Source organism: Meles meles, chromosome 21, assembly GCF_922984935.1.
Source record: "Meles meles chromosome 21, mMelMel3.1 paternal haplotype, whole genome shotgun sequence".
In the NCBI taxonomy this organism is placed as follows: domain Eukaryota; kingdom Metazoa; phylum Chordata; class Mammalia; order Carnivora; family Mustelidae; genus Meles; species Meles meles.
Window position 1 is genome coordinate 42,312,665 of NC_060086.1, and position 24,311 is coordinate 42,336,975.

General features: G+C 61.4%; 2 protein-coding genes across 3 annotated transcripts; both read right to left on the minus strand.

Annotated features, from left to right (window-relative positions):
• Positions 1-439: 439 nt before the first annotated feature.
• On the minus strand, positions 440-18,770 carry CCNF (cyclin F). The gene is made up of 17 exons (XM_045994350.1): positions 18,700-18,770; positions 17,855-18,009; positions 16,791-16,897; positions 15,725-15,792; positions 14,319-14,572; positions 13,928-13,981; positions 12,999-13,103; positions 12,613-12,690; positions 10,841-10,992; positions 8,469-8,633; positions 6,592-6,715; positions 6,153-6,333; positions 5,741-5,828; positions 4,007-4,106; positions 3,794-3,921; positions 3,032-3,201; positions 440-2,404 (listed from the first exon to the last, which is right to left on the minus strand). The coding sequence occupies exons 1-17, from the start codon at positions 18,713-18,715 to the stop codon at positions 1,983-1,985; spliced, it is 2,367 nt and encodes a 788-aa protein (XP_045850306.1). The 5' UTR covers positions 18,716-18,770; the 3' UTR covers positions 440-1,982.
• A 3,258-nt stretch (positions 18,771-22,028) lies between these two features.
• On the minus strand, positions 22,029-23,747 carry LOC123933956 (phospholipid-transporting ATPase ABCA3-like). Of its 2 annotated transcripts, none has more exons than XM_045993755.1 (3): positions 22,836-23,747; positions 22,381-22,571; positions 22,029-22,250 (listed from the first exon to the last, which is right to left on the minus strand). In XM_045993755.1, exons 1-3 carry the CDS (start codon positions 22,919-22,921, stop codon positions 22,051-22,053), a joined length of 477 nt encoding a protein of 158 aa, XP_045849711.1. In that variant the 5' UTR covers positions 22,922-23,747; the 3' UTR covers positions 22,029-22,050. The 2 variants fall into 2 exon arrangements, with proteins under 2 accessions (XP_045849711.1, XP_045849712.1); XM_045993756.1 differs by having other exon boundaries at positions 22,381-22,680; positions 22,836-22,971.
• Between the last annotated feature and the right edge of the window lie 564 nt (positions 23,748-24,311).

Below are 24,311 nucleotides of genomic sequence, written 5' to 3' on the forward strand. Positions count from 1 at the left end.
AGGAGGGTCTCCAAGGGGGGGGGGCGGGGGGCGGGTGCTGGCTGGGAGGAGTGATGAAGCCGCAGGGCCCCACATGATTGGAGTTAATAAGTAGGACTGTGACCCCTGCTGGGGCTGAGAAATCTCGGGGGAGGGTAGCTACAGGGAGGACAAGCTGGGGGTCATGATGGAGAGGTGTCCCTTTCACAGCTGCTGGGGAGGGGAGCCAGGGGCCCTGTGCTGCTTGGGACTGGTCCATGGTGGGAGCTTAGGGTGGGGCTCTCCACGGGCAGTGGCCCGTCCTCATCTGGAGGAGAGGCTCCCATGAGCACCGGCAGGTGGCATTAGGTCCCCACTGGAGTAGTCTCCTAAAGGTGCAGGCTGGAAGGAGGCTCTTGTCAGAGGGCCACAGACGAGGAGGTGGGCAGTTCAGACACGCACGGCACTCGGCTGCCACTACCCTCATCACATTTAATCCCCACAACACCCCTGTGAGGTAGGTACGATGGCCCCATCTTACAGACAGTACAGAGGCTCACACATGTCCAGGGGCACAGCTGACAGGGAAGGTCGCAATCCAACTGTGCCCCACCCAGGGCGGTCAAAATTCTCTTACAGTAGCAGGAAGACAGCTCCCACGGGAACACCCACACGTGCGCCAAGCACCCAGGAAAGCCACTAGGGAGTAGCTCTTTGTTCCACAGAGCCCGGGTTCAAGAGCATGTGGGGGAGGCTCCTGGCCCAGTCTGGCCCAGTGGTTCTTTCTGATGTTCCGAGAAGAAACAAGCTGTCTCTGAGTGGTCCACCTGCCCCGGGCGGGGGGGGGGGCAGTCCGGAGCAGATCCGGCCGGTTTTGGCTGCGGTACTCAGGAGGCGGCAGGTGGCGGGGAGCCTCAGGAACACAAGCAGATCCGTCCTCAGCCAGCAGGTGGGGACAGGTCCTATGAGTCTCACTCTTCTGCCCTGGGGTCTCCTCAGATGTTACAAATGACATTTTAATTTTTTTTCTGACCTCTCTGGGAAGAGGGTCAGGAGACCACTGACAAGTCTGAATCAGACGTTCCTTTTTCCTTTAGTGGACCCTAAATGAAGTTAAGAATTTCTCTTTAAAATTCAACACCTTCTATCTTTAATTTTTCTTTTGTTTCCATCTTAGAAGAACGAAGGATGGAAATAAAGACACGAAAAGAAATGGCCTAGAAATTCAGTGCAAAGAGAGGTGTTCACACAGACACCACCTGCCGGGGACAAAGACAAATCACTCTGGAGGAAGGGACAGACTTCTGCAGGAGCCGAGAGTGTGGTGGGCAGGGAGCTTAGGGCCAAGACATCCAGGCCCTGGCCTGAAAGCAGTCAGGGCCCCCCACCTGGTGGTCCACTGTAGTACACAGCAGCGTGCAGGGGCAAGGCTCCCTCAGCAGGGGACCCGCCACCAAGTGAGGAGGGGAGCTGGGGGGGCAGCATGAGGACAGTGGTGTGCTCAGAGCTGTCAGCTGCCCCCTGGGACCCCAAACCAGATAGATGCCGGGAGGGGGGCTGGGCCCAGACACCTGGTCACACATGTTCTCAACTGTGGAAGCTACTGGCTCCTGGGATGGGATTCAGTGGGGGCCGGGGAGATCAGGGCGTGGGCTCTAGCTCCCCAGGGAGAGCAGGACAGACACAAGAGGGGACAGAGAAACAGGCTTCCCAGGGTGGGGCATGATTGCTTTGAGGCTAAGTTTCCAAAACAAAGAATCTGAGGTTTTGTTCTGATTCAGACATTCTGACGGCTCGCATGGGGCTACCCTGGAGGAAGAGACTTAGCGTCCTGGGTTCTCTCCGTTCCCTGTGCGAGAGCCACCGGGGGTCCACAGGGCGTCCACCTCCAGCGCCCCCTTGGCTCCCTAGTGCGGAGGCTGCCCTCCCTCCCTCAGCAGACGTTTCCTGCGAAGAGAGGGGGTGCATGCGCAGCCTCAGCAAGCCCGGTTCAGGTCCCTCTCCTCCTCCTCCTTGCTGGGGGTCTATAGGTTTTTCCTCTTCACCTGGGGAACGCTGCTCTCCGGAGGGCTTGGAGAGCGACACTGTAAACAAGACTTCTTGGCATGGTGGTGGCAAGGCTGTGTGTTTGAGTCGCTGCCTGGGGACAGCGCTGAGGTAGATTGGGGAGGGCCCCCCGAGACGCTGTCCACGGAGTTTGTGGGACTTGCGCTGCTGATGGAGGAGTACCCTGAGGTCCCGCTGTCCCTCTCTGGCTCCCTCGTGCCGCAGAGCCGAGGCTCAGGCCCTGGCGTCGGAGGTGTCTGGGGGCCTGGTACCCAGGTGTGCAGGTCCTGGCGTTCCCTGTCCTCTGGGCAGGCCTCCTCGTCACTCGATTCCTCGCAGCAGTGCTGTTCGGGGCTCAGATAGACCACGGTGACATCGAGGACGCCGCTGGGGGCCGTCACTGTGGGAGACGCGGGGAGAGAGACATGGCCACCACCCGAGCAATGGGGTGCCGCCCCTCCCCCAGTCAGGACCCCAGTGGCCCAGGGTCCATCTCTTGGCCAGGACAGGTATGGCTCTTGCTGGACAGTCCCCTGTATTGCTCTCCTTTGGCTAAGAAATTGAAGGTGGCACTCATCGTGACTTGGGGGACAGCAGGAAGCGACTACAGACTCGCCATCAATAATCTACTTAATCCCCAAGCGGACACCACGGCAAGCAATGGGAAAGTTGACAGAATCTGCCTGAACTTGGCTTCCTTCATGTTTAGCTGCTCGAGAACACAAGCCAGAGGCTCCACAGGCAGCTCTGGAGGGGTGCACAAGGCACAGAGCCCAAAAAGGGCAGCGGGTGGCACCTTTCACACGATGTTCTAGAAAGATCTGCTCACGAATTCCAGACAAGGTCTCTTCCGCCCCCTTGCCCTGTTGAGGCCCTTTCACGGGCCTGGACACAGGTCTTCTCTCCCAGCCCCCTGGCCCCCCGCCTTGCTCTGGTATTCTAGGGGCTCTGCTCTTTCATGCCTCCCGGGCGTGGACCCCCTCCTTCCGAGGGGGCATCTGGGTGGTCTCTAGGTCCCAGTGCTCACCGTCACCGTCCTTCTCTCCTTCGCTTTCCTGGTCACCCTCGTAGCCAGAGCAGTAGTCCAGGCTCCAGTCCAGAAAGCTGCCCAGCAGCATGTCCTCTTGGCTGGACAGCTCCGCGGTGGGCGTGGTGACGAAGCTGCCCCTGTCCTCCTGGAGGCTGTTCTCCCGCTTCCTGCAGGAGCAAAGAGCCAGCAGCCTGGTCAGGCAGCAGTGTGGGAGGCCCAGCCCGGTCCTCTGCAGCTGCCCACCCTTGGGAAGCGCACGGCAAGGCTCCTAGAGGCAGGGCCGGCGGCACAGGGAGGGGCTGCGCTCGGGACTCGGCGGGATCGACAGGAATCCCGGGGTGGGGAGCGAGGGATTCCCGGGGATCACACCAGAACACTGCAATGGGGGTACGTGTGGCACAGACTCGGGAGACGAGGGTGGGGACAGGGCCAGCCCAGGAAGTGTGGAGGGGCCAGGCCGAGTGAGCAACACCGTGGAACAGGGTGGCCCGCGGGTGCCGGTGTGGGGCTCAAGCCCGTCTTCGCTCGAAGCGGCCCGCTGCACCAGAGAGGACAGGGCTGCTGACTGGAGATGGGGCCCAGGAACCAAGGCCTGGATTCAACCCCAGCTACATTTTTTGTGGGACCTGCTGCTTCTCCCTGCTACATCTGAGGAGCCCCCTGTGTAAAAGGCGGTCCGCGGAGCCTCTCAGAGAGCTGCAGGGGCCACGAGGGAATCCAGGCCCAGCACACGCAGCTCCGGACCCGGGGCTCACGCACCGCTTGGTCCTCCTTCCTGACGGAGAGGTGAGGAAGGCGTGGATGTCCCCCGTGCTGAGGAAAGCCGCGGGCTCCGGGCTGCCCTGCTTCACTCCCAGAGCTGCGCACAGCTGCCCGTAGCTCAGCACCTGCAAGGAGACCGCGTCAGAGGGCGCGACAAGGCCCGGAGGGGCTGGTGTCTGGGGGGACTTTGGGGGACCAGGGTGTGGGCACCTCTTCCTGGCTGATCTCTTCGTAGCGCTTGTCCTCGAACCGCTGCTTCACGGCGGTCAGAGACACTTGCCTGTAGTCCTTGGGGGCGTCATCGTGGAAGCTGCAAACAGGGGGACACGTGAGGGACAGCAGGGCCACAGGCTGGGCTCTGGGGCAGCGACAGCAGCACCCCCAGCCCAAGGGACTCCGTTTTAGCCTCCACTCGCGGAAGCGAGAGAGTACAACAGGTGTTCAGAAACAGCCTAGCGACGGCAGGGGAGATAGGGCACCCCGCACGGATGTCCACAGTTGCCTCATTCCCAACAGCCCCCACGTCCACCAGCACACGAATGAGCAAGACGTGGTCTGCCCGTGCAGAGGACCGCGAAGCCAGTGGAATTGTTACGTAGGTGACAGGCTGGCCCCAAAGGGCCACACGAACAGGACTGCGTTTCTCTGAAGTGTCCAGAACTGGAAAATCCAGAGAGAGGGAAAGCCGGGGCTGGAGGGCTGGAGAGCACAGGCCTGACCCACGAGGAGTGTGGGCTTTGAGGGTGACGTCGTGGTCTACGACTGACCATAGGGACAGTCGCACGACCGAATATGCACGGTATGCTTAAAAAAGAAGTTTCGCTGCTAAAGAGCGTTTCCAGTTTATCTGACGTGAATATAAAAAACAACTCTGGGGGGCAGGGGAAGAGCCTAGAGCAACTACCGGGAGCCGGCGTCAGGAGAGGACTGTTCCCAGCCGTCAAGGGAGCACTGACACACACGTGGACCCATCAGCTCACCCACACTTCCCGTCTCTTGGCTGTGAGTGGGCACAACGGAAAGAGTCGGTCAAAGCACATGCTGGCCCCAGGACACGGTGACCGGTTCCCCACGGTGGAGCAGGGCAGGGAGCAGGCCAGAGAAGGGGATGCCCCTAGCCAGAGAGCTCTGATCCCATCCTGGACGGCGTACAGAGCAGGGACCCCCCCACCCCCAACAGAGGCAGGCACTGAGATAATTCAGGGACAGCTGGGGAATGCGTGCGTGCAGGCAGCACAGGCCTCCAGAGCCGGGGGTGGGGGGGTTCGGGAATGGAAATGGCAGGCCCAGGTCCCCGCTAGGATGACTGAGGCACACCTGCCAAGCGGCCAATGCGATCTAGGACGAGGAGGAGTGGCCGGAGAGGGGAGCAGGGGTCTGGCCTGGACAAGGCAGCGGCAGGGAAGGGGTCCTGGGACTCAGATGTATTCTGAACCCAGAGGTGCCCGAGGACAGACAGAAGGCCGGCACCGCCCAGCCCCTCACGCGGGGAAGAGTGTGTGGAGCGTGGACGGGCAGAGGAGGCAGCGGCTGAGGTCGGGCACGGGCACGTGTCGGCAGCAGGCACCAGCGAGCAGGCGAGGGGCAGGGCTGTGGCAGGAAGCCACGGCAGCCACCGACCCCTGAGCCAGGGGACAAGCTGTCCCCCGCCACACTGAGCACGGCTCAGGAAGCCAGCCTCAATGTTTCTAGGACCGTCAGCCGCCTGCGGGACGAGCTGCGGTTGGGAGGGGCTACTGCGCGCGCATCCAGTGTCTAACCTGAGCGGGGACGAGTGAGGACGAGCGGGGATGAGCAGGGCCTGGCGTTTCTACATGTCGACCGTGAGAACACAGAGCACTGAGGGGAAGGTGTGTGTGAGAGCTGCCAGCAAGCCCCCCACGGGACGTGAGGACGACGCCTCCGTGGCAGCTGGGTTGGGGCCGAGTCCTTCCGCAGACTCACCACTTCTGATGGAGGCTCAGGACACAGGGTATGAGGTCTTCGCAGGAGAACCCAGTCAGGTCCCACAGCCGCGGGGTCCAGGGCTGTGCTGGGGAGGAAAGCCGGGTGCTGGGGCCGTGCTGACGCCATCCCCGCCGCGCCCCACGGCCCCTAGAGTTCGGCTGTGCAGTTTCCTGGAGCTTGGGGGACGCCCCAGGCTCACCATCGCGGTGCGGGAATACTGTGCCGGAGTCCCCTGTTCAGCTCACCCCCACAGGACAGCTTCCGTCCGTGCCTGTGTCTCCTGGTCCAGGGCGGGCATGCCGCTTTGTCTCCCCCACTCCCCTTTGTATGAGAGTCGCATCCCGTGTCCCAACTCCCCCAGGCCCTGGCTCCGCCCCGTCGAGCAGCCGGTGGAGGGTGGGCTCCTTACTCTGCCCGTGTGTCAGCCTGGCCAGCAGCAGGGCGGCGGCGGCCAGCCGGGCCGGGGCGTAGGCAGCCAGGCTGGTGTGCAGCAGCGACAGCTCACACAGGAAGCTGCACAGGTGCTGGGTTCTCGGTGCCGCGGGGACCAGCGTCAGCAGGACGTCCTTGTAGTCCACCACAGTGGGGACCTAGATGGGACGGGAAGGTGACGTGTGGTCCTGGCCCGCAGAGAGCTCACCCACCCGCTCAACAGGGACGCGGCCCCACCCACGTTCACACGGGCACCAGGGTCGTGGTGACCAGAGGAAGCTCCGGCCTCGAGCCCTCTGGGTCCAGGCAGACCTTTTGGAGCAGGAAAGCTCACGCTGGGCCGGAGCCCCTGGTTCCTCCTGTCCCTCCCACGACTTCAACTCTGACGTGAAAGGAAACCGCCGATGGCCACTTACCCGAATCTTCCCTTCCAGGGCGGAGACGATCTCTCCCATCATCCGCACCAGGTCCTCGTACTTGTACGTGTTGTCCGTGAGCCACACAGCCTCACGGATCGTCAGGATCTCCTTGCTGATGAACCTGGGAACGTCAAGAAGGGGTCTGAGCGCTGAGTCTGCTCTCCCTGGAGGCAGCCATCACTTCAGCCCCCAGTGACGGGGGGTGGGCGTCAAAGAGCGGACTGGGTTGCCCACAGCTCCCCAGAGGAAGAGATGAGCTCATTGTGACCCTGTCCCAAGGCTCTGCAAAGGAAGCGGGACTGGTGTCGGCTATGAGAGGGGCCAGGCTCCAGGCACGCAGGTGTCTGCACGAGGCACCCACGAATGACGGGTCTGGCCACTCCTCTGGTGACCTGAGGATTGGGGCATCCTCTGCAGAGCACACGTAAACAAGAGCTTGAACCTGGAAGCCAGGGAGCCAGCAGGACGGGAGCTGGGGCTTGCTGGAAGGTGTGTGCTCAGCACTGGCGTGGCCACAGGAATCTCCATTGTCCCTGAAGCAGGCAGCCACCCTGCTCTCTACTCTCCGGCAGCCCCAACTAGCAGGGAACACGCTGGTCTGGCCGACTGCCAGCAGGGGAGCAGGGCCAAGCCGGTGACCACTCTGTCCTAGGGCCTCTGTAGCTGCCCCGTTTGCTATAGGCTTGGCCAAGAGAGGAGACGGGAGATCGGAGAGCACAGGTGTGGGGAGCGTGAGGCTGGAGCAGGCCCAGCAGGGCAGGTGTTGGCGCTCCCGGGCAAAGGGCCGCGGCAGGTGCCGCTCCGAGCAGAGGTGGGCATTTCCGCCTCTAGATCTGTGTAAAGCATCTCACTGCTTGCCAGGTGGTGGTCCAGTAAGTCAGTTTCTGATTACAAGGATGTAATTATGCTGCTCGGGCATGAGGTGGTGAGGCCTGTCTGTTCCGCCACCCCTAGTGAGAAGGTCTGGACGCAGGGTCCCACGAACACGCCCTGCCTGCGGTCCCAAGCCCACGCTGGTCCCCTACAGACCGCACGTCCTATTCCTGTCATGGCCTTGTGACCTAGCTCACTGCCAAGTTGGACACAGTGGGCTCAGGGGTCACCAGGGGTGGCAGAGACTAAGACAGGAGCTGGAGCTTTCTCTGACCTCGTGACATACAAAAACCACCCAACAACGTAAGCCCGGACCCCCTGCTGCTGGGCTACATGCAAAGGAAGTGCGCGTGTCTGAGCGTACCCCACTATGCGTGGCGAGCCTGTCTCTCACCCCCCACGGCTCCCAGACAAGGACAGCCAGTCTGCAGAACACTGCCGGGGGACGCAGACCACACAGGGATGTAAGAAAACAGGAATGTACAAGATGCTTCCCGAGCAAAACGGGGGCAGATTTAGATAAAATGTAAGCTGGTTCCACGTGAACAGTCGGAATTGCCAGGGGTGCAGGCCGCTGTCCGAGGAGGCAACCCGTGTTCACAGTGGGACTGGGGTGTTCTGAGAGCTGCTGGGGGCGTGAGACCCTTTAACTGCTGGTCTCTGGTGACGCAGGCTAGAGAGCTCGACCACTGAGAAGGATCTTTCTGTGAGCTCAGCAGGGAGACCCTAGAGGGCAGGTCTCCACATCACTCTCAGGGGCCAGGGGAAGAAGGACCCAGCCTGAACCCACCGAGCAAGGCCATTCTCTGGGGTCCCCGCAGGCCAGGGTGAGCGGCCGCCCACGCGCCGAGGTTCGGCCACCGCCCGCGGAGAGCTACTCTGCTTGCGCTCCCCCTGCGGCTCAGACCCCCCTCTAGTGAGGTGCAACACTGAAGGCTCATTCCAGCAGCAAGGCCGCGGGGAAGCCCGTCCCGCAGCGCCCGCCCCCCGGGGGCCCCTACCGGGTGCAGATGACCATGCAGGCGATGCCCAGCAGCTGGAGCCTGTACCGGGGCACCAGCCTCCGCCGCAGGTACCGGTCCACGCACTCCACGGTCAGATGAAGGCACAGGCTCGTGAAGTCCTTCATGGTGGCCACTTCCACCAGCCAGTCAATCAAGATGTGCCTGCAGGACACGCGCCAGCCCTGAAAACGAGGGCGAGCACCCCATTCCCGCCTGGCCCCCCGTCCTCAGGGAGTGAGGTCAGCTGCAGCGCCCTCCGTGTACCCGGGAACCCGTCCCAGCCGGAGGCGCTGGCTCCAAGGGAGCTGGGAGGGCCCCAAGGTTGCTAGGTTCCTAGGCGGAAGCTGGGCTCACACACCTGTGCCCCCTGCCTTCTCCCCGGGGGGCTGCCAGGTACCGGAGGAGCCCAGACACAGGTAGGGGACGATGGGGGCCACCCTGTAGGGCTGAGGATAGATCCCAGGGCCGGGGAACAGTCACGCGAAGCTGGCAAGACCTCCGGCCCTCCGGCAAACCCAAACCCTCCCCGAGGAGCGGCCTGCCCACAGGGTCATTTATCTCGACCCTGTGCAGTGGGGCAGAGAGCAGCAGTGAAGCTCCAGGATGCCCCGAGCTGGCACGGGCCTTCTCAGGCGCCCGTGGCCCAGGCGGAGCTGACAGGCGAGGGGTCCCTCCTTAAGGGGGCTCAACCTGGGGCCAGCGCCGCAGACCACACGCGGGAGTGCTGGGTGCCATGGCAAGGACGCCGGAGGACGGCCCACGCCTCTCTGAACAAAGGAGGAGAGAGAGCAGGAGCGAGAGGGAGAAGACGCGTAAAGCCGCCGGGTTCCGGGCAAGGCAAGGTTCCTTCTGTCACAGGCCAGGAATGCGATGTCGGAAAGAAGGACGGCCCAAGACAGCCTGTGTTTCCTCCCAAAGCGAAGAGCGTGGGAGTGCCGTCCGGTGTATGAGGGTTAGACCAGCCAACACCGGGAACGGAAGAGGACACCCCCTACCCAGACTTAGTGACCTTAACGATGCGACTTCTAAAAACCAACCACCCACAGTGCCTGGGTGGCTCAGTTGTTAAGCGTCTGCCTTTGGCTCAGGTCATGATCTCAGGGTTCTGGGATCGAGCCCCGTGTTGGGAGGTGCGGGGGGGGGGTTCCTGCTCCACGGGGAGTCTGCTTCTCCCTCTGCCTCTCCCCCTGTTCGCTTGCGCACGCTCTCTCTCACATAAAATCTTAAAAAAAACACAACCAAATTGTACACTTTAAAATGGCCAAATCCTAAACCAACCCAATGTCGTATGCCAGATGCACCTCAGCGTCAAAGACAAAAAAGGCGGCTGCGGCTCGGTATAGAGAAAAACGAAAAGAAATCCAACTCAAAGGCTGAGGTGATGTTAGTATTTCAACAAAATTCTGTTGTTCCGGAAAAGAAGAAAGCATCCCCCAGAGCAGAACAGCCACAGTCCCCCAAAAATGGGCCGGGGGAGAGGGGCACAAGGTGCTCTCAGGAACAAGCGGGAGAGAAGGGGGCCACAGCCGCCGGCACTGGCCCAGGGTTCCAGAGCACAAGGGCTTGCTGACCTGGGATATGCGTCCCCGCACCGGGTGCGTGACACCAAGTCCCTTCAGGGAAGGCCCGGTCCCATTAAACACAAACGTCTACTGAGCACGTCCTAGGAGCTGCTGGAGTACAGCCAGAGTCTGGCCCTTCGAAACCGAAAGCATGCGTTTAATTAATTCATTGATTTTTTTAGAGATAAAGTGGAGACAGGGAGAGGGAGAGAGAGAATCTTAAGCAATCTCCATGCCCCGCACAGAGCCTGATGTGGGGCTCGAGCTCAGCACCCTGAAATCATGACCTGAGCCCAAATCAAGAGTCGGACGCCCAGCGGACTGACTCCCGGTGCATTCCTTCAAAGCATATCTAGAATCTGGTGGAAGCTTAAAGAATTATTTATGCCCCCGTTATTTTCGATCGTCTCCTGTGATGGAGTGAAAAGCCTTGGTGGTGGGTGGGCCGCAGGAAGCAGCAGGGCCTGGGGGGCTGGAGGCAACCCCCAGGGCCGCGGACCCTCATCGGCCACACCGACGCCCACACACGGTAGCGTAAAAATGTGGTGTTGCCGCCGCTAAAACCGGCGATACAAACGTTGTCATTTTAGAAAGACGCTTAAAGTGGTTTAACACGTTCTGAGGGTTAAAAAGGAAACAAACACAGACACGGGGGATGTTTTCTCTTCAAAGCCCTGGATAACACCCGGCGGAGGCTCAGGTGGAACGGGACAGGCAGCCCCTCTGCCCCCGGAGCCCTGCCACCACTCAGTCTCGCCCCCCCCCCACACCCCGTCCCGAGCAGACGCTGGCCCTCGAGGTCCTCACCTCATGGTGTCGCTGAGGCCCTTCTGCACGGAGAAGACCTGCTGCTTGCCCACGGCGCGGGAGGTCTGGAAGAGCTGGCGCACCACGCCGTCCGAGGCCTTGGCGTCCAGGCCCAGCTGGCTTCCGTGCGCACAGGCTTTGGCTAAAGACAGCTGCGGGGACAGACACGGCCGTGAGCGTGGAGCCGCGGGCTGCCGAGGGAGAAGACGGTGTGGACACAGGGGGTGTGTACACCTTCTCCGCCTTCCGGAAGCAGCACGGCTCAGGTTTTAACTACTCCTTGTGAAATAAACACATCACGTGGTAGCGGACTCTGAGAGGGACAAAACGTGCATAACGCAGTCAGCAGAGCAAAGTGGCCCAAACAGGCTGGAAGTTCAGACGACTTGGCTCTAAAACCTGGGTCTGTGTGAACGCCACAGGCAAACGAACTGCTGTGTGCCTCAGTTTCCCTTCTCACAAGGGCCTAACGGCCCCTGCCTTGTAGCTGGGTGTGTGGGTTGACTGAGCTGTGTCCTCCACTCGGCACGGGCCCCGGCACCTCTAGGCCCTCCAATGGTAACTAGCAACCATTTCTAGGTATTTCCTTCTAGATGTTTCCACGCATTCCTGATCAGAACGCAGAGGCGTTCATCTTCTCTCAGCTCACCTAACGATAACATGGTTCCTCAGCATATGAAACCCCTGAAAGCACGTCTCACCTGTTCCTCCTACCAGGGTTTGATCTGTTTTATTACTCTGAGGACCATCTCGGTGCAACCGTTTTGGGGCTGGTCCCCATCTGCTTACGTGGTCACCCACAGGGGCAGCCGTGCCTAAGTATTTTCTGAAAGGGCCACGTGGATTTTCATACCAGCTAAGAGAATGCCAATTTATCACATCTTTGCCAGCAAAAAATGTTATCGTGAAAAAAGTGTGTTTTCAGAATATTAAGGATCCACTCAATTCGCACAGAGAAAAGACCTACATACACTCGCTCTCGTCGAGCTGTGCGCCCCGATGACTAGCACGGAGGGGGCACACTGCCCCGGACTTGGACCAGCTGTTTCTGTTTCCTTCTGTGCGGGAGCACGATGTCAGAATGTCGCTACTCTTACGATCAGTCAGAGTGGCCAAGGGAACCGCACTGTTCGGTGCTCTGGCTGCCGCAGATCCGCTGACCTCCTGGGTCACAAACGTCGCTGCGTCTGTGACCCGTCAGGCTGGGCCACCTACCGCTCCGTAATTTCTTCCCTCACTTTTAGGGCAGAGGACTCTCAAACACCGCCCCTGGTGGGGCGACAAGAGCATTTCTAACTGCTTGGCAAAGGGGGACTGTCTTTGATTTGTCCTAAACGAGGATTCCTTACAGCTGCAACAGGAGAGCACCAGGAGAACACCCCCGGCAAATCCCTCGTGGCCTGGTCCTAACCCTGGCTGACCTGGGGAACGGGACATCAGGAGCGCTCACAGCAGACGGAGCGCAGTGGCACCCGAGAACAGAGAGGCGGGTTTGGAGGCTGCTGGGTGCCGCGCAGGGTGGAAGCACGCGCAGGCCCCCCTTCCCTGCGTTCCCCACAGCTACACTCCTGGAAGGCCTGGCGCTGCCCTGGGCCGGTCCCACTGCCTTTGAGTGGGAGCTCGGGCAGTCTCCGTGCCACGGCCCACGAGAGGAGCTAGACGGAGCCACGGGCCCAAGAGAGGAGCTGGACGGAGCCACGGGCCCACGAGAGGAGCTGGACGGAGTCACGGGTCCACGGGAGGAGCTGGACGGAGGCCAGCTCCTGCCTCACCTGTGCTTCCCAGCAGCCTTTGGCCGCGTAGTCCCTGAGTTTCCGGAAGCTGTGGAGGCATCGCCCGGGATCTGACATCTGTCAACGGGAGAGAGGCACCGTGCTCTTACCCAGGGACTCTGGAAAACTCAGAACCAACCCATCGAATCTTAAATGTTTTTCCCAATGCCCCCAGAGGGTCTACGGCTTGGCCTCCTTCTCGGCCCCTTATCCAAGAAATGGTGGTGGTTGCTGGGGGCAGGTGCCGGCCGGAAGCTCCTGGTGCTCCGGCAGCTGCCGAAGGGCCCGCCCACCCCCATGCAGACAGAATCTTGCCGAGGGCCCATCTGGAGACCGCACCTTTGGCCAACACACAGCCTCCTCTCCCCAGACCCCAGCCCACTCACGTCCATCCTCCTGTCACGTTCCCAGAGGAGGTACGAGCTGGCCAGACAGCCCTGATTGGCGGACTCTTCAAACAGGTCCTGGGCCTGCTGCTTCCGCTCTTCATCCTACAACAAAGCCCAGCACCGCAGCTTTCTTCACCCGGCTTGCAGACGCCGGCCTCTCCCTGCAGCCCGTCCGGCTCGCAGACGCCCGCCTCTCCTGCGGCCTCATCCACCCTGCTCCCCCAGAACACCAGCTTCTATGGGCTGCCACGGTCTCTCCGCAGACCTCTCAGTCATCATATTTGGGAGTCTTTCTTTTAACAAAATGAGTTAACTAAGTCGGGAGTGGAAACGACTTCTCTCAAGACATGTGCTCTCACAACCGCAGAGAAAGCGAGCTTCAAGGCTCTGCCCTCACAGGCCCCCTCCCTCCAGGGTGAGGTTTGCGTTTGGTTCGGCTCTGGGCTGCCGGAGGGTCAGCCCTCCATACGGGCCCTCCCAGAGGGTGGCTCACAGGTTTTCTCAAGGCTCCTCCTGGGCCTCGCTCACGCTCAGTGTCCCTCCCTGCTGCGGCACCTGTCACCAGAAGCCACCACCGTCCCTGAGTTTGCTGCAGAGCTGGCTTCTTAATCATGAGCTCGGTAGAGCTTTCTTCAGCACAGGGCGGTCTGTGGGAAGAGCGGGACAGGCTGCCCGGAGCCAGGCCACGAAACCAACCCATGGCCAGTGAGAACTTGGATGCTCTGCCGGGCTCTAGGCCACTTCCTACAGGGGGGGCCGGCCTGGGCGTTCCACCCGCATGACCCCTCCTGCTGCTTCCCGGGTACTTCCTGCTCCCTGGTGTCTGCAGCTGCCGGAAAGGCGGGCAGCACAAACACGGAGTCCCGTGCTCAGGGGCCCAGGGCCACCGCGGCTGGCACAGGGTCCAGGCGGGACGGACAACTCACCTCGAAGAGACTGAGCACTCTCCCCAAGCAGTGCAGTATGGACGCCCGGTGAATCTGAGCAGCGAGATGAAGAGAAAGTGTGGTCATCGGTGGAAAGAGGACTTCCAGGGCACCACCCTTCCCCGTCCACCTGTCCCTGTGGCCCCGCCTGGCTCACACCCCACCCTGAGGGCTGCTCCCCGATTTCAGGCTTCGAGGCGCTGGGGTCCTGTGTTCCCAGCCGTCACCGCATTTTCAGCCCAGCCCCTCGTGGGATTCCCCGGGAGCCCCAGGGGTGAGGCTTCCTCTCCTGCTGGCTCATCTCGAGATGCCCCCATGCCCACTCTCCCGATTTTCCACACCTCCACTGCCGTCAGTGCCTGGCCTTACGTGGTCCAGTGTCTCTACTCACCCTCTGGGGCTCGGAGCGTCCGGCATGCCGGCCCCACGTGTGTCCCTCGCCGGGACCCAGCCCCTGCAGCTGGCACTCCGCCCTGAGGCTCTCATGAACCACGGCCTTGCAGCAGCTTCCAGACACGGACCACGGAGGGCGGATGAAGAGCCAGATGAAGGGCGTGGCACCCACATTCAGTCGCTCGGCCAGACTGAAGAAGCGAGAAGCCTTCAGGCCGTTCACCTCCGCACGGGCTTCATCAGACACAGACACTGCGGACACGGACAGAATGTGACCCCACACGTGTCTGAGGGACAGGTGCACAGAAGTCTCGACGGCTTTTTTCAAAGTCGACAGTCTCATGCCTGCCACAGCACAACATCACTGGTGTTGAAGGAGAGCAGAGCCCTCCAAGATGGGGGCTCCCCCCTTTCTTCCTTCCTCGCGAATCATGTGTCCCTGCCAGGGTCCTCCCAGCAGTCTAGGATCTGAAGGTCTGGGAAGGTGTCCCCCCTGCTGGGAGCTACAGCCTGAACCCACGCTAGACGGTGTGGTGTTTCCTGTGGGGCTGATGTTCCAAATCTGGCTGGCGGCGAGGGCGGCACCACGCTGTGAGGGAGGCGTGTCCAACCCGCTGGCTTGGACACTTGGGGCGGGTGAGGCGGATGGTATGTGAGTCCTGTCTGGAACCGCCGTCTGATGGGGCAGCAGGACTGCCCCTCGCCTCTACTGCTCTCAACAGTCCTACAGCAGGGGCTGTCTCGGCAAGATGCCACAGCTCTGAGAAGCAGCGGCGCGGCAGCTCTCCCCAGGCTTTACGTGTCTGGGGGGTTGCGACTGGACACCCTGCAGGCTGGTTCTGTGTGCTAAGCAACGGGGCAGGCACTGGGACAGGAGAAGGCCACACGGGTTCTTTCAAGGAGCACCTGTTCCCTGAGGGGCGAAGGAGTTCAGGCACCCGGCCGGCTTTGACCTGCTTGGACCTGCCTCCCACTGGAGCCGGGGCTACCGTGTTATGAACACCCCACAGAATGAGGCACTCTTTGATCGCTGCCCCAGAGTTCCAGGGAGGAACTGTGGCCGAGGAAGGAGAGGGGCCAGCACCTACACGTGGGCTGCAGTGTTCTCTGGACGGAGCAGGGCAGTGATGTGGGGGGGTGGGGGAGACTGGCTTGCCTGAGTAGCCTCCCCTCCCACCACTCTACGTCTCAAAGCATTCATCAAAACAAGGTTTGTTAAAATAAAGCGTACGGACTCAAAGTTCACCAGAGCATCCCCCTCCTGTGGGCACAGGCTGCTGAGGGGAGAGGCCCGCAGCTGGACCTGGCAGGGGTAAGGGTGAAGGGGCGAGGAAGGGCTCGTGCCTGTTCTACAAGGTCGGCACCGAGCTGGGTGAGGCCAGCCCCATCCCCGGCAGGACTTACGGCCTTCATTGTAGAGGTAGGCTATGCCCAGCTTCACGGCAGCTTCAAAATTCCCCTTTTCGGCAGCCCTAGACCGTTAAAAACACACAGCATCACCCGTGTTGTCCCGGGAAGGTCCTGTCCCTCCACGGCACCCAACGCTAGAATGCTTGTTTCCTGACTGGGGATTTTTTGGGCAACCCAGTCAAATATCACTCCTCCATGATGCGCGACAACATGGACCAACCGTAAAGGCGTGCCAAGCCCAAGAACGCAGCCACAGAACGCCACATGTGGTAAGATTCCCCTTACGTGACATGTCCACAGCAGGCAAATCCCCAGGTAAGCGGGCAGATGTAGGGCTGCCCGGGACTGGGGGACTGCAGGGAAGATAGGGAGTGGGCGCTGCAGTCAACCCCCATTCACTCGGGCTTTGCCTCGGGGGTAGTGAGGGTGTTCTCAAGTTAGCGGTGATGCTTGCCCAACTCTGTGACTCTACGAAAAACCACTGAGTTGCACACCTTCAATGAAGAAATCACATGGTATGTGGCTTAGGTTTCAGGCGGCCTGTCTGGAGCCACCGACACACAGGGACAGCAGGTCTAGCCACGAGCACGCCGGGGCTCCCAGGCTGAGGGGCTCACACCTGCTCTGACCCTCCCTCTGGGTCCCAACCCCAGCAGGAGGACGGGATCAGCCAGGGAGTAAAATCCAATAGGAGTGAAATCACATGCTTTGAACTCAAAAATAAAATAAAAAAATAAAAAGAGGGCTGAGTAAAATTTCCACAGAGAGGTGACCTGCGTTTGAATCATGCAGACTGGTCCCAGCCCGAGGGAGACCCTTCGAAGCAGGACAGTGACTAATGAGTCTGGTGGGGCTGGTGTCACGGATGGCCGATGACTGTGCTTCATGTGACTCCACGGGTGACGCTGACAGCCCTCGGTCCCTCCCTGGGGGGTGAGGTGTGGGCGAGGGCAACTGCAAAAGGAAAAGCCTGCCCAGGTCAGGCGCTGGGACACAGGCTGGCATACCAGGGAGGCCCAGAGACGGGAGAAAACAGAGCTGTGGTCAGGGGCACGGATACCTTTCAAAGAGCTTCAGGTTCCTTGGAGAAGGCCACAGTTCCTGGAAGCTGGCACAGGCCCACACGCTGGCGTGGCTGTCCACCAGGTATTTCAGGTGGGAATGTACCTGCCGAACAGCAGAAGGGGGGGGTTACCATGGGCCCTCCCAGAAGCCTCACTCCTGGAGCCCTTGAACATGGGACATGGACAGATGGAGGGCCCCCTGTGGGTCACGTCATGGCTGCTTTAAGAGAAGGAAGAAACAAGCTCCTCGGAGGCTCTCAAGCTGCAGACAATGCTGCCGGCAGGGGGAATAAGCATCCAGACTGAGAAAGGGGGAGACGTCCCTGTAAGGGTGTATTCCCTACTTGACTCTAACGGGAGCAAGTAGAACAGAATTATGGCTTGTGCTCCTCTACCTGGGGCTTTGCCAGTGGGAACACGGCTGGCGTCTGGAGGTCAACGGAGGGTCTAGAAAAAGACCAATAAACTCAATACCACCCTGGTCAGAGGCAGGAAGTGCCCCAGCTGGGAGCCCTGAGCCCAGGCGAGCATTCCAGGCGCTGAAGTCTCCATTGCTATTGAATACTCAGCACGCGAGGATATCATGACCACACAGAGGTGGCTTTGGGAGTCAGAGAAACAAGGAACAAGTTCCTGGTGGACTCTTCTCACCAGTTTGCCGTATGCCCTTGAGTAAGTCAGTCTGAAGGAGGCTGCTGCTGAGTATGAGCGAACTAACTCCCAGGGGCCCTTTCAGGGCTCAACGCTACATGTGGTTTGTCCTCGTGAATGTATTTTTGTTTTCTTTAATGCTCTCTTACCCTTAAGGGGTGAGAATTCCACCACTACATTAGGGACCTTTCTCTGTCAGACATCGCAATGAACGGATTCAAAACATACCACACTATGTTTCAGCTTTTCGATCGCAACAGCCTCAACCACCTAGTAACAACATCACGCTTGTTGCCTCTGCCCTCTTTTGTAGCCAAAATGTTGTTCTGACATTGAAGAACTGATGAGACAACCAACAAGTCAGCTCAACAAGCTACAGGGCTGACGCCACTTTAACCTGGCGACTTACAGCTCGGACAGCCAGGATGTCCCCAACAGAAAGCCACTTCAGGATATGAAAGAGCACATCTTCAGGGAGGCTCAAGATGGTGAGGTTTCGTGGTCTCCTCTTTATTCTTCGCTTTGTAGGGTAACAGAAACACTTGGCACACCGGCAGTGGACCACTGAAGAAGAACAGAATGGTGTCGGGGATGTGCAGGAAGGGAGCTGGGCCGACGGGCACAGTTGTATCTGAAGACGACTGCACAGAAGGAACCGGCCGCATTTCTGGTCCCAAACAAGCGTTAACTAAAGGAGTGGGGGTCCGCGGATTCCCGCAGCCGCCGTCATTCATTCAGAGTCAGGAAGTGCTTAAGGCAAACAGCAGGCGAGCCTGGAACTTGGCTACTGGGGCAAGAGCGGCCAGGGCGGATGCTGGTTCTGCCCTCGGACCCGGGCCCATCTCCGGGACCACACAGCAGGAGCCCCTCGCCCCGCTCACCTGGCGTCCCCCCCCCCCCCCGCCGCCCGCCCGCCGGACCCCCTCCGCAGGCCTTCCTGCCCTGCCCGGCTCTGCACCGGGGTCGCCCACCAGCAATTAACGGGCCGCCCGAGGCCCACCGGGTAGCTGGATGGGGCCGCCACACCGTCCTCGTCCCCTCGCTCTAGGCGGGTCGCGCCACTCTCCGGCCGGGACGGGTGCCGGGTCCGGCGCGGGGCGTTCACGCCAAGCCCACCCGCACCCGCGGCGCCGCCGGGCATTTAAACCGCGCGCCAGACGGGCGCCGCCGTGACGCCCCGCACGCGGGGCCGAAGGGCCCGAGCCTCCCCGCCCGGTGTCCGCCCGCCGCCCGTCGCCCGCGCCCCGCACTCACCACCGCCGCTCCCCATCGCCGTCGCCGCCGCCAACTCCGTCGCCCGCGCCCCCTACGGCCGTCAGCCCCGCGCGCCCAGCGCAGGCGCAAACCTGCCCCGCCGCCCGCCCGAGTTTTCAAATGCGCCCGGCCCTCCCATTGGCCGGCCGGGGGGGGCGCGCGTCGCCGGGCCGCCGGGCCCCGGCTCCGGCCCCGCCCCCCGCCCGCGCCGGGCGCAGGCGATTGGCCACGCCAGGACGCGAATTCGAACGCCGGCCATTGATTGGTGGATTCCGCGCGGCCGCCCCGCCTCCCCGGGCCGGGCGGGAGGGGTCCCCCGGGGAGCGCGGCGTCGCCCGGGCTGGCGGGGCCGTCTCTGCGTGTGCGTGAGCCCGGGCTGTTCCGGCGGCGCGGGGCCAGGCGAGCGGCGTCCGCGGAGGCCTGTGCGCGCTCGCCGCGCCCCTGGCCCTGGCTCCGAGGCTGCGCGCCCAGCCTCCGGCCCGCGCGTCGAGCGGGGAGACTGCTGCTCGGACGGCCGGGCCACGGAGGGCTGGGACCGGAACGCCGCCCGTCCAGCGCCTCCTTCCCGCGAATTGTGGCTCCGGCGTCCCTCGGGCAGGACGTCGCCCCGTCTGTCCCCGCTGTGTCCTCCCTGCCCCCCGGGAGCTGGCTCCACTGGCTGCCGCCGGCCACCCCGAGCACCGTGTCAGTCAGGGCTGGGCAGTGCCCTCCGGCCCGGCCCGTCTTTCACGGGGGGCGGGGGGCGCTGGACGGAGGAGGACACTCCTCACCGTGCGCGCCCCCAGCCAGCCCTCCCCTCCGGCCGGCCCCTGGGTCGTCTGGACAGCCGGGCGGGCGCACACGAGAGCCACGCTGCCCATTCTGCCGCCGGGGCAGGGAAGTACACGGACGGCCGCGCCGGGGGTGTGAGAGGCCCCCCTGTTAGAGAGGCCCCTGGACCTGGGCAGAGTGGATGGAGCCCAGCGAGCGGGCTTCGAGGGCTCCTCAGGCGGCCTGTGACACCCGGAAGCACAACGAGGAGCCCAGGGCGACCCCGGGTTTCTCATCCTTCCTCACACCTTTGGTTACTGCTTCCCGCCCTGTTACCGGGCTGTCCGCCTCCCCTGCCCTGCGGCTTTGTTGCTGGGCTCCCCCAGGGCAGTGGTGTGCCCTTTCAGCCTGGATGCGGGGAGCACCTTGAAGGGATAGTAAACCATTGTCACCACGCCCACTCCCCTGGGCAGCCCCAAACAGCGTCCTTGCTCCCTTAAGTCCCTGGGGTGTCCTCTCCCTGCTTCCTTACGTCCTCATTGTTTTCTCTTTATTCAGAGGTAAAGTTTTCATATTTTGAGAAAACCAGTGCTCTGCTCCTGGCCATGCTGTGAGCCCTCGCCTGCAGCCTGCAGCCTGCACCCTGGCAGGAAGAACCCTGGGGGCGATGGGGGGGAGGGGTGCCAGAGCCTGTGGGAGTGACAAGTCGCTCCCAGAGGGCAAGGAGAGCCCCTTTCCCACAGGACACCCCCCACGCAGGAGAGCTGAGAACTCACTGGAAAAGTCTGGATTGTCGGGGGTCTGGGAAGTTCCCAACTGGAAGAAGATGGCGGTTGAAGTCATGGGGTGGGGGGTGAATGAGAATGATTCGAGGACAGCAGGGTGCAGAGGTGGGAGTGTGGGGGAAAGGCTGTGGGCGGGACCCTGTGAAATGCCACAGAGCAGGAAAGAGGATGGAGAGAGCAGCGGGGCGGCCGCCAGGGCTGGAGCAGCGCTGCAATTTGGGGTGAGTGGTGATGGCAGCTCGGAGGTCTGCTGAGGGACAGGAGACACCACTTTCCAGGAGCTTGGTTGAGAAAGGAGGGAGAGAGCATCCTGCAAAGGCTGGAGAAAGGCTCTGTGACGGGGCACGTCCCGGAGGAGTGCACAGAGGCTGGTCCGAGCCTCGGCCTGGAGCACGCAGGCCTGCGCTCAGGGGCTGTCACACCTGTTAACCGCATGTTAACAGGCATCAGAAGTGCCTGTTACCATGGGGTCCTCACAACACAGATTGCTGGGTCCCACGCCAAATATTTCCAATTCGCCAGGTCTGGGGTGGGGCCCGAGAATCTGGATTTCTAGCATGTTTCTAGCTGCTGCTTAGGAACCCCACTTTGAGAACCTCTCTGTGACTTGACTCTTGGCTCTACTTCCTGTTGACTGTAGGAAGTGGATGGATGTCTCTTAAGTTTCAGGTTATTCATCTGAGTAACACTTTACGGGTTGACGGGCTGTCTTGTGCAGGCTCACTCCTAAGATTTGTAAGGACCGGGGGGGGGGGGGGGTGCAGAGATCAAACGGAGCCTCACGAATCCCAATACTGAAATACCGAAAAATTAAGACTTCGCCTAGCAAACTTGTCAATCTCCTTTCTCTTGCTTTCAGAAGGACGGTGTTAAGAGAACTGTGGTGACCCCCAGGCCACCGCACCTTGAAAGGACATGGCAGGTGCGCCTCTGAGGCTGCTTCCACAGGCAGGTCTCAGGGAGGCCATGCAGCCACCCAGGAGGACTCAAGGGGATCATTTTCCACTGAAACGGAAGTAGGTTCTCCGCCAGGCCTCTAAAGCGAGAGGGCCCAGTCTCACAGCCACCCAGACCCTGAACTGAGCTCCCTGGTCCTACGAGCTGCTTTTGTATTCCTGGCAGCATTTGGCAGACTGTGCACTCGACATTACAGGAAGTAAACATTTCAGGGAAGTGGAGAGGGAGGCTGGGAGGGAGATGGAGAGGGAGGCTGGGAGGGAGGCTCAGAGGGAGGCTGGGAGGGAATTAGAGCAGGAGGCTAGGAGGGCAGTGGAGAGGTTGGTGAGTGGTCTGCTGGTTCTGCTTGCCCTTGTTTGTGTTCCTCTTTGGTTCGATGAGCAGAGCGGGTGAAGCTCAGGAAAATGTCCTCCAGAGACACTTGGTTGACACAGTAGTCGTCCAGCCTGAATGGCGTCTTGGCTTGCTCCAGAATGTCAAACACCTTTTGGGAAGAAGGGAGGCCACTGTGGATGATGGGCACAAGGGAGGGAAGAGGAGGCAGCGGAGAGTAGGAAGAGGGAGGGTCTTGGGTGTGATGAAGCCCCTCAAGGACCCATCTCTTTTTCAGCTGCCCCCAGAGCACTTCCCAAGAAGTCAGTCCTAGAGAAGTCAGCTGTCTGGTCTCAGGAGAAGGCACTGCCCAGGCGTGGGGCCAGCAGGCAGAAGCCCCAGCTGGATCTCTGGAGTGTTGTGGGACCCTGCACGTGTGGTGTCCCCTCTCTGGACCTGCTTCCCTCTCTCTGAAATGAGGGGTAGGAGGAGCTGAAGGTCCCTTCCAGCTCACATGTCCTCGTGTTTTATGAAATCTGCGTGAATATTACCATGGAGACAACAGAGAGAAAATGCTGTGAATGCAACGTTCATGAAGAAAAGAAAACACGTCACCCCAGAAAGCCAGTGACATCCCAGGTTTGCTCCCTCTGATGCCCAGGTACATGCTCACCTTGGCCCAGCTGAGGTCATCCCCGGGCAGGTGGTAATGGACCATCCCTTGGTGCTCATCTTCCAGGACGCTGCCTGCACGGAGAGGACACCGTGTCCCCCGGAGGACCTTGGACCATGGAGTCACGGCCCTCCTCCCAGGGGTCAGGGACAGGGGGGCTTGGCAGGGCTGAGGCACAGAGGCCCTCTGTGTGGTGGCGCTCACCTGGGAAGGTCAGGGTCACGAACGCCTTGAACTCCTCCAACGCCTCCTGCTGCCCGTCGCCCCGCACCTTGGCCTGCAGGGAGTAGCCGCTGCCGAACTTGCTCTTGAGGTGCTGGGGGCTGCCCAGGCACTTGAACTGACCGTGCACCATGATGGCCAGCCGGGTGCACAAGGCCTCGCATTCCTCCATGCTGGGGAGAGGGGCGGAGGCCTGACGCGGGGCAGGGGATGCCGACGCCCGCCTTCCGCCGCGGATCCTCCCGCAGAGAGGCCGGCGTCCACGGCCAGATCGCACCGCTCCTGATCCCCACATTCAGAGAGGGGCCCGCATGGCGAGGCTGGGCACGTTCCTCACGGGCTCCGAACCGGCTGCCGACAGGTCGTCTGTGCCCCCAGCCCCACCCAGCCGGCCCTCGTCCCGGCTCTTCCCCCGACCCCGGAGACTCCGGCTCTACCTGTGGGAGGTGATGATGATGGCCTTGCCGGACTCGCGGGCCCGGGCCACGGTGTCCCAGAGCAGGCGCCGGGCTACGGGGTCCATGCCGGTGGATGGCTCGTCCAGGAAGATGACCGAAGGCTCTCCAAGCAGGGCGATGGCCGTGCTCAGCTTCCGCTTGTTGCCGCCGCTGGGAGCAGAGAGGGAAAGGTTGGGGTGAATGGCAACCAACAATCAGCAGCAGCCCACCCGCCCTAGACACACACACACAGGCTTTCTGTTCTCTGTGGGGAAAGCATCACGCAGCCCCTGAGTGGGGCTTTAGTGACATGGCCCGCCACCCTCCTGTGAGGTTGCACTGTTACTGGGCTGTCCACTCAGTATACAGGTCATGGCCCCGGACACAGGGGTCGGTCCGCGGAGAACACATGGTCTGTGAGTCTTCCCTGAGGGTCTCTGGTGTTGGGGGCTTAAGGACAGAGGACCATTTTAGCGAACTTTAAAAAAATGAGCACATGGCATTTACAACGTGTGTGGGGGCCGTTCTAAACTTTGTAAGTGTTAACTCGTTTAAGATGCAGGGAAGTACAAAAACCTGTCTAAAACCCTAGCCAGCAGGGAGGGAAGAGCCAAGGTCAGCAGTGGATTGGCCCCTGGGACTTTCGGCTATCCCGGTCCCAGGAGTGCGATACTGTCATCAGCCTCCAGGGGGCGCTGCACACACCGGAGGAAGTCCTGAGACTTGCTGGCTTTGGAAGCTAAGGGCGCAGGGCTCCCAGGGCTCCGATCAGTGGCGGCGGAGTACCGGGGAAGACCCCTCCAGTCTCTCACCTGAACATGGGCAGCTCAGATGCCCCAGACACAGCGAGATACGGTAATGGGCGAGCCTACCAAAAATCGAGGCCCTCTGGGACGTGCAGGACGGTAACATCTGTGATGCTCCCTGTTCTTACCACCTACCCACCTTCCCCGGGGCGGAGCGGGAACAGTGCCTCGGGGCAGCCCAGACCACAGACCTGTGCGTCTGCAGGACAGGGCCGCCTCCCGCAAATCTGCCCCATGCACAGCCACCCCAAACCCGGAGCTCACAATCTAGCCCTGCACAGAGGAGAGCGGAAGCCCCTGTCCTTGGTGGGGGCGGAAGGCCTCACCTGTAGGTCTTCACCAGCTTGTCCGCGTTTGCGTGCATGAGTAAGTCGTCAAGAATTTGTTCCACGCAGGCGGCGATGTGGCGCTCGGGGACGCCCCAGATCTGGGCGTACAAGACCAGCGTCTCCTGGCCCGTCACGTGGCTGAGCAGGGCGTCAAACTGCGGACAGTAGCTGATCTGGGACCGCACCTGGGGTTGGAGCACAGCCCAAGAGGGGGCCCATCAGAAGGAGAGCTGCCAGTCGCATGCAGGGCCTGGGCACCCAGCCTGGCCTCGCCCCTGCCAGGCTCCCGACCTGCTCTGAGTATGTGCCGTGTGCACGGACGTGTGCCACGTGGGGGGAGT